Here is a 9,250-nt window from a genome sequence, read left to right as displayed (position 1 = left end):
CAGTTGCAGGGAGCAGCACTGCCAGCCTCCCAGCTGGGATGCTTTCAGCCTGGGGAGGTGGCTCGCAGGCACAGGACAGTCACTTGAGGGGACACAGGGAGCCTTCAGCCAAGATGACCTAAGGGTGAAAAAGAGCTGCTGCTGCAGCCAGGATCACTCATTCCTAGGCGCCCAAGGGTGTGTAATGCGATTCCCATGTTAATTCAGGCTCCAGAGGCCCTTATGTACCCCAAAGGAGTCCGCTTGCCCTGCCTGGGTCCCTACTTGTGGCAGCGGCTGTGCAGGCAGATGTGCCTTCCTATCAGTGCCACGCACAGGAGTGCTTTTATTTTGGGATGTGTGCGTGTACACCTGCATTAGTGCTCTCTGGACAGCTTTACTTGGGCTTGACGGGTTTGTGCAGAAGCGAGGGAGAAAGAGTAGGGAAGCTGGGCAGGGAGGATGGGAGAGGCGGGATGTCTGGGGAAGGTGCTAACAGCCCTTGGCTGGCCCAGAACCACTTCCTCAGATCTCTGTTACACAGCATGCTCCCGGCGTTGCTATTTCAGTCTGAATGTCACCTATAAATTGGAGGCTCTTTCTCTGAAGGCTGCAAATAGAAGTGTCACTAGATGATCTTTGATTTATAGGGAAGCTCAGCAGAAAGCCTGGCATGTCCATTTTCCAGTCAGGAAACTCAAAGGGGTCCAAGGATCACACAGGGATCCTTTGCTTTTCCTAGACCTTTCCTTAAGGGTTGGCAAGTCCCACCCGGAGGCGGTGGGGAGAGGTCACATACAGAGATTCATCTCCCTAATCACCCTGTGCCTGCTGCTTTTTCAGATTCCTCCTCCTCCGCTCCTCCATCCCTGCCCCATGGATTTCAACCTGCTGGCAGACACGGAGGCTCGCAGCCCAGCCTTGTCTCTCTCGGACTCTGGAACCCCTCAACACGAGCACAGCTGCAAAGGCCAGGACCACAGCGGTGAGTGCAAGGCTCAAGATGCAAGAGGGGCCCTGACCTGTCCTTGCGGGTGGGTCCAGGTGGCCAGTGGCTTGCAGGAGCTGGCTGTGGTGCTTCTGGGGACACACTGAGCTTCCTCTCATACTGCGAGCCAGCACGGCGCCGCAAAGGCATGGATGTCCCAGCAAGCAGGGGGGAGGCGCAGGGGCGCGTATCGCAATGACAGCCATCGGGAGGGAGAGAGCACCATCCCAGTGATGGGGTTGCCTAGCCCCAGCTGCAGGAAGCCACTGTTGACAGAGGGCACAGCCTGTGGCAGGCAGGACTCAAGCAAGCTGGGTCACTGCCCAGCCAAGATTTTATTGTATTTGCTTAAAGCGGCTCCCCAGAGCAGGATAGCTCTCCCCGCAACATAGGAAATCTCATCCAAGGCACAGAAGGCTACCCCTAGTTATAAACTGCCTTTTTTTTTTTAACTCTGTTTAAATTGCTTAGATTGAAACTTTCCATGCTACGAGTTAACCTTGGGCTGAACTTTCCAGGTTCAGGCAGTAAGAAGGAAGAGAAATACTGTCTTGCCACTGCTTTAATTGAAAAAGCCTGGTCACCCGTGCCTTGGTGCAAGGCTCCACAGTGGGCTGCTCCTGTCCCAAGGAAGTGTCTCTGACCATTGCCAAAGGCTGAACAAACCCCAAGTCTACTGCATTCTTTATCAGGCTCTGAAGAAGAAACATCACCATTCACACCTACTCAGAAATCAGCTACCAAATGCTATGGCTTCCCCTGGATTTTGCATCTGTCCTGTGATCACTCCATCTCTTGTTGCTCTGGATGCGGCAGGACAATGCAAAGCTGCCCCTGCTAGTGGCAGCGCGAGGGGAGACCAGGGCCAGGGACAGACTGCTGCTCCCCACCTAAAGCCTCCAGGGTCATCCACGTGCAAAAGCTAATAAGCATAATGATGCAGATTAAAATTCCCCAGACTAAGTATTGTGAAAGGAGTTACGCTGGGATAACTATGGTCAGAGAATCCACCCGCCAAATTCCCCACTGCACGCGTACCTTAGTTGGGCACATCCCCAAGCTCAGTGGCTCCTCGTCAGCTGCTTTGGATGCACGGCAGTCGTCTCCATTCAAGTGGCCTTCCCGATCAAGCCCACCCTGGCACTCCATAGAACTGCCAATTTAGGAGCTGACTTTTTTTCCATTAGGCACGAGCAGCTAATTCCAGCTATGACCGCAGTCATTTCATTGAGTGGGCGAACGGGCACGAGATATATTCCACAGCCTATTTTGGGTTGACAATAAACGCTGGGTGCCTGGCTGTGTCACTCCCCACTGTCTTAAACGGTCTAGAAATAAAATGGTTCTGGGAGGTGGGTGTTTGCCAGTGGTACCTGCATGCAGAGTCTGACAGCTTGTGCGTTCGCACCAGAGAGGCCGATGGCAGCCACATGTCACCAATGTCAGGCAGAGCAGAGCATGCCACAGAGGGCTGCTCGGGACGGGATGGGGTAGGGCTGCGCTTCTAGCACTTCTTGCCTCTCCTCAAGAGAGCAGCCTCCCTACTCCTCCTTGGCTCTGCTTCCTTCATCTGCAGGGTCAGAGGAAGGGAGCACAAACCTTGCTTGTCTGGGCTCAGCTCTCAGAGATCCCAAGTGTCCTCCGATGGTGTGGCATGGTTTGTGACACCCCCTTATGTTAGGTTTCATCAGGCAGCACAGGTCAGGGGGAGAGCAAGGATGAGGAGGGAAGAGGTGAGGCACTGCCCTGCATCTCCCCGTATGCATGCACCTCAGCATTGATTCAGGCCACCCACAGGGTCCGTCCTTCCTGTGGCATCCCTTGTTTCCCTGTATTGCCACGCTTTTCGTCCCCGCTGCAACACCCAAGCTCTGCACCATTTACAGAGGGCACTTTACCGCTGCATAGAGAAGAAGCAGAAACAGAGATGACACTTTCTATAAGCGATGCTCAGGAAAAGCCACAGGTAGCAGGTACAGAAACAGAGAAGACAGTAAGAGGAACATGTAGCTGCAGAGATTTTTCCAGACTCAAAGACAGAATTCCTACATATCCTTGGACTTCAAAAGATTTGTAGAAAGTTCTGCACCAAATGGTATGGAGAAGACTAATACCAAAGCAAGATACTTGGTGAACTCTTCCACCCAGATGCAGCCCATAAGCCAGTGATATCTTTGCTCCATTCTCCTTCCCTCTCTGTATAGTTTCTTCCTGCATGAAGAAGGGCAGTCCTGAGCAGGAGCCCCCAATTATGGCACAGCCTCCTGCTTTGCAGCAGCCCCTTCGGAAATCTGCATTTGTCAGGGGCTCCTGTGGGAACATATCCCCTGTATGCATCAGGCTCTTAATTAACCCAGACTTAGCAGATGAACAAACAAAGCAAATGTTGTCCCTTCATCTGTACTGAGCCATTCCTAATAACTAGCTCAGACATGGTGGCATCACTCCCCTTTTAATCTGTTTTAGAGATGGATAATGCAGGAATCTCCCTCTTCCAACACTGTCTTAGAGCACTGAGCTAGAGAAATCAGATTTCTCTTCTTGGCAAGAACCATTATAAAATAGATCCGCATTACGAGCATGCTTCCAAGACTTCTGCTGAACATGGGAGCCCCACATGAAGATGCTCATGGGAATGAGGAGAGTACCATGAGACCACAGCCAGCTCCTACCGTTCCACTTTTTGGGTCCTATGGCTTTGTCCGTTTCAAGAGTGCACTGGGAAAGTTCTCGTGCGGGTACACCGCGGATGAAAACGCGAGCTGGTCCTGGGAATGGGAGACAGCACCTTCCTGCTCAGCAGAACCAGCTTGCGCCCTGCTGCTGCGAGCAATAGCCAGCTTGCTCTCCTTGCCTTAGCTTTCCTGCTGGTGGATAGCATTAAACGAGCCACAGAAGCAGAGGCAGCTGGTGGGGAGCCTGTGGGGAACCCACATTGCTTCAGTCGGTGCAATGTATACACATAGAAACAAACATTTTCTGACTACACCCAGGCTTTCCTCCGTGAAGAGTGAGTGCCTCTCCTGCAAATGCTCTCCGTGACACCAGCATTGCTCCCTTGGGAGGAAGTTAGGTGCAAGGAGGGTTTTCCCAGGAACAGCAGGGAGAGGTTTCTGAATTAACATGCCATGGGTAGTGGCACCAGGTTCCTGAGACAGGAGTGTCTCCCAGGGCCGGGCTCCGTTAAAGCACCTGCTGTTGGGTGCAGCACTGCCCTGCAGCAGAGTCCTTTCTCTGTCAGGGCTCAGATGCTTTTCAGCCTCTCTCTTAGGCTCTCTCTTTTCCATTTAGCTTTTATGGGGTGTATTTTTCCACAGCACATCCATCTGACTTGAGGAACCCTTTTTTTCCTTGCCCAGCTGTATTCCAGGTTACTGTTTTCATGCCTCCCTGCTTTTTAAAGGGCTGTACAAGACACCTTCCATGTTAGGATTTTTCTGGACTTTGAAGCCTTTTAAGCTAGCTTCCATGTAAAAAACCACAACCAAACAAAAAATCCTTTTAATCTGAATCTCAGCAGAGTGATGCCAGGATTTCTTAAAGGTTCTTCTCCCAGATGCAATAGTTTGGCAACTGTTTGCAGTAATTTCTACTTAGTTTAGCTGAGTATTTCCCACTCTAAAAGAACACCTCCCCTCCCTGCTGAAAACCTGATTTTCAGTTGGAAGTGCTTCACCTTGCTTCTAGATCAGAGGAAGGAGGAGATGAACATGAGAAATTATTTATTTTCAGTGGACTTACTTTCTTGTATGGTGACTTGTCTTGGTTCCCAGCAGAATTAAACATGAGCTGTAGCTTTCCTCCCTGTAGTTGTCCTCCATAGATTGCCCAAGTGCTCAAATGTGACATTTTGATGATGGAATATATTTGATGATGGAATATATTTATATTTGCATTCTGCCCCTGTTGCAGAGTACCGACAGCCCCAGGAGGGGCTGTGGCACAGGGAAGTACCTGGCTGCCCACCTCCAGCCATGGCAGCCCATAGCTCAAGCGTTAAGGCCAGGGCTTAATGCCTAGGAGGAGGCTGAGCTGTACTTTTCAGTTAGATACTAGTGTGAACACTGGAGAGTTTCAAGATGTTCATGTAAGGGGCAACAAAATGAAAGACCCTGCCTCTAGGAGAGGGATCTCTGAGTGAGGAGGAAGGCAGGGGCAGAAGGACAGGGAGATGCTGGAGTACTTCATGGTAAGATCTAAGAGAGGCCTTTTCCTACTTTTTAAAAATAGAAATACATGCACCTAAGTAAGAAGGTAAAGGAGTAAGAAAAGAGGAAGGATAAAAATTTGTGCTCCTCAGGTTTAGTTAATTTGAGAGCCTCAACTTGCTATCATTGGCAATTTGCCTTTTCCCATCGTTTGTCCACGAAAGCATTACTGGGTCTTTTGCTCTGTAGAAAGTGGCAATTTCCATTCAGTTTTTCTAAAGGGTGTCTTAGGCAGAGAGTTTTAGGCAGAGTAGGAAACGGCTGGCCTGGGTAAGTTCTGCCACTATTACCCATATTAACTGCAACAAATGAAAACCAGAGATTGGAAGTTTGGAGAATCCAAATCTAGTCACTTGGAAGCTGACATCCATTACAGCAGTGAAATGAGGTTTATTGGGTTTGCGTGGCAAGGTTTTGGTAGCAGGGGGGCTACAGGGGTGGCTTCTGTGAGAAGCTGCTAGAAGCTTCCCCTATGTCCGATAGAGCCAATGCCAGCCGGCTCCAAGACAGACCCACCGCTGGCCGTGGCCGAGCCCATCAGTGATGGTGGTAGCGCCTCTGGGATAACATTTTTAAGAAAGGGGAAAAACAACTGTGCAATGGCAGCCAGAGAAGAAAGGACTGAGAACATGTGAGAGAAGCAACTCTGCAGACACCAAGGTCAGTGAAGAAGGAGGGGGAGGAGATGCTCCAGGCGCCGGAGCAGAGATTCCCCTGCAGCCCGTGGTGAAGACCATGGTGAGGCAGGCTGTGCCCCTGCAGCCCGTGGAGGTCCACGGTGGAGCAGATACCCACCTGCAGCCCATGGAGGGCCCCACGCTGGAGCAGCGGATGCCTGAAGGAGGCTGTGACCCTGTGGGAAGCCCATGCTGGAGCAGGCTCCTGGCAGGACCTGCGGACCCATGGAGAGAGGAGCCCACGCTGGAGCAGGTTTGCTGGCAGGGCTTGTGACCCCCTGGGGCATCACGCTGGAGCAGCCTATTCCTGAAGGACTGCACCCTGTGGAAAGAACCCACGCTGGAGCAGTTCGTGAAGAACTGTAGCCCATGGGAAGGACCCATGTTGGAGAAGTTTGTGGATAATTGTCTCCCATGGGAGGGGCCCCACGCTGGAGCAGGGGAAGAGCGTGAGGAGGAAGGAGCGGCAGAAACGTGTGATGAACTGACCGCAACCCCCATTGTCCATCCCCTGGTGCTGCCCAGGGGGAGGAGGTAGAGAAAAATCAGGAGTGAAGTTGAGCCCAGGAAGAAGGGAGGGGTGGGGGGAAGGTGTTTTTAAGATCTGGTTTTATTTCTCATTATCCTACTCTGATTTTGATTGGTAATAAATTAAACGAATTTCCCCAAGTCAAGTCTGTTTTGCCCATGGTGGTAATGGTGAGTGATCTCCCTGTCCTTATCTCAACCCATGAGCCTTTGATGGTATTTTCTCTCCCCTGTCCAGCTGAGGAAGGGGAGTGATAGAGCAGCTTTGGTGGGCACCTGGAGTCCAGCCATGCTGCATCACAGGACCGTTGGTTTTGGGGCAGGGTGGATGCCTGCTCGCAAGGGCGGGGAAGGGAGACAGGACCACTCCTGTGGGTGCAGCTGGAGCTGCTGGTGGCTGCAGCGGAGGAGGACCTCATTTAGCATGCACTGGGTGCCCCAAGGACAGGCTCCCCAAATGCATCCAAGCCCCTGAGTTAACTCAGGGGATCTCTCCCATCTTTCTGTTTCTCGCGTAGACACCGAGAAGTCCCAGCAAAACCAGACTGACGACTCCAACCCTGAAGACGGCTCGCTCAAGAAGAAGCAGCGGAGGCAGAGGACGCACTTCACCAGCCAGCAGCTCCAGGAGCTGGAAGCCACTTTCCAGAGAAACCGATACCCAGACATGAGCACCAGGGAGGAGATTGCAGTCTGGACCAACCTGACGGAGGCACGAGTCCGGGTAGGACTGCAGCCCTCCCACCTTCCTGGGGCCAAGCTTGTAACGAGGGAGCCGGCTGTGATACAAGCCACCAAATTGTCCCCAAACCAAGGAAGGAATTAGGGGCGCTAGAAAATTTCCCTGTCTTGAAGACACCTCACCAGGCCCTACACCCAAGATTTGTCACATCCAGCCACACATATACCCCGTGCTGGCAGTGCCTTCCCCATCCAGTACCACTTCGCAATAACACAGGGAGATGCAAAGCCCAGGCTCTGCCCCACAGAGCCCCACCAGCTGGCTGCCCCGACCCAGCAGACCCCTTCCTTGCAGTGCTGCCATCGTCCCTCAGCCTTAGCCTTGCTGGAGGGCACTCTTTGGGGTTCCCAAACCACTGTGCAGTCACAGGCATAGCATGGCAGGGCTCCAGCTGGAATGAGAGCTTCTCTCCGCTACTAGAAATATGAGTTAGCGGCACCATGAATAGCCTTCCAGCAGCTTCCATGCCCTAGGAAGTCACATTGTTTGAGTCCCTCCAACACTAACAGATTTTCCTGTTAGAAGACAGACTTCTAACACTCCACCCCAAGCTGGTCCTGAGGTGAAGTCAAAACCAAGAGATGTTATTTCCTCCACACAGCAGCTCTCAAACTTCATCCCCCAAATACTTTGGTCCCAAGTAACACAACCCCAACCCCTCCTCCTGGGCTGCGGACACTTGGAAATACAGCAAGTATTTTCCTCCCTTTTCCCTATATAAAGGACATCCGTTTGTTGATTGAGGTGGGTTATTCTGTGCTTTGTAAAATGGCAGTGGCGGGGTTTTGGTCTAGGTGGTGATTCTTGCTGGGAGATGACCCTGCAAGCCCAGACGTCTTGCTGCAACCCTTTCCCTGGGACCATCCCCGGCCCTTCAACAGCTCTCATCTTGCTGGGCAAAGACCCTTCCAGGGACAGCCCAGAGAGATTTCCATCCCCTGCCTCTCTCTCTCTCGCAGGTCTGGTTCAAAAACCGCAGAGCTAAGTGGAGGAAACGGGAGAGGAACCAACAGGCCGAACTGTGCAAGAACAGCTTCGGAGCCCAGTTCAACGGACTGATGCAGCCTTACGACGACATGTATTCCAGCTATTCCTACAACAACTGGGCCACCAAGGGGCTCGCTACCAGCCCGCTCTCCGCCAAGAGCTTCCCGTTCTTCAACTCCATGAACGTCAGTCCCCTCTCCTCCCAGCCCATGTTCTCCCCACCCAGCTCCATCGCGTCGATGACCATGCCTTCATCCATGGTCCCTTCCGCGGTGACCGGAGTACCGGCCTCCAGCCTCAACAACCTGGGAAACATAAACAACCTGAACAGCCCGAGCCTCAACTCTGCTGTCTCATCCAGTGCCTGTCCTTACGCCTCAACAGCCAGCCCCTACATGTACAGGGACACATGCAACTCCAGCCTGGCCAGCCTGCGGCTGAAGGCCAAGCAGCACGCTAACTTCACCTACCCAGCGGTGCAGACGGCAGCTTCCAATCTGAGCCCTTGCCAATATGCCGTGGACAGGCCTGTATGAAGGGCTGCCCTCCGCCAACCAGGGACTTGACCTTAGCCTGACAAAAGGAGACCTTTAGCCCTACAACAGCGTACGTCCTGCAGAGAATGTGAGTGAACACGAGAGAGCAAGAAAGCGAGAGCGAGCAAGAGTGAGCAGGCAGACGGACCTCTGTGAAGATTTGTCTAACTATTGTATGGTGAATTTTGACTGTCTTTCCCCTCCCAAACTCCTTCCCCTCTTGCCCACCAAACATCCTCCTTCGTGGTAAAGAAACCAAAACAGCCTACTGGAAGCCCCATGGGGAAATAGGAGCCCTGACATGCGGGGTGCCCGACCTACGGGCAGCAGAACCAAAAGTGTTTCGGTCTGCCCCTCCGAGCCCCACAGGGGTGAGCTCCCCAAATCCCCAGGACAGCACGGGCAGCCAGACGCCACCACTGCAGGGAACAGCCAGGGACAGGGCAATGCAGGGGCTGCCGTTCGGTGCTTGGCTGACCCCTTCTCTCTGCACACGTGCGAGATTTCAGTTAAAGGCATCTTGCCTGCTTATTATCACACAGCCAGTAAGGAAAGCCTTGTCTCAGTTAATTGGCATCTCTCTTTATAATGCATATATACGCATG

General features: G+C 52.6%; 1 protein-coding gene across 1 annotated transcript; it reads left to right on the top strand.

The window, feature by feature from the left end:
• The first annotated feature begins 855 nt into the window (after nt 1–855).
• PITX3 (paired like homeodomain 3) lies at nt 856–8,645 on the top strand. The gene is made up of 3 exons (XM_059821426.1): nt 856–964; nt 6,899–7,104; nt 8,082–8,645. The coding sequence occupies exons 1-3, from the start codon at nt 856–858 to the stop codon at nt 8,643–8,645; spliced, it is 879 nt and encodes a 292-aa protein (XP_059677409.1).
• The last annotated feature ends 605 nt before the right edge of the window (nt 8,646–9,250 follow it).

Source organism: Gavia stellata, chromosome 9, assembly GCF_030936135.1.
Source record: "Gavia stellata isolate bGavSte3 chromosome 9, bGavSte3.hap2, whole genome shotgun sequence".
Classification (NCBI taxonomy): domain Eukaryota; kingdom Metazoa; phylum Chordata; class Aves; order Gaviiformes; family Gaviidae; genus Gavia; species Gavia stellata.
The sequence above is the reverse complement of the archived record's forward strand: the minus strand, read 5'-3'. Positions and strand labels throughout refer to the sequence as shown.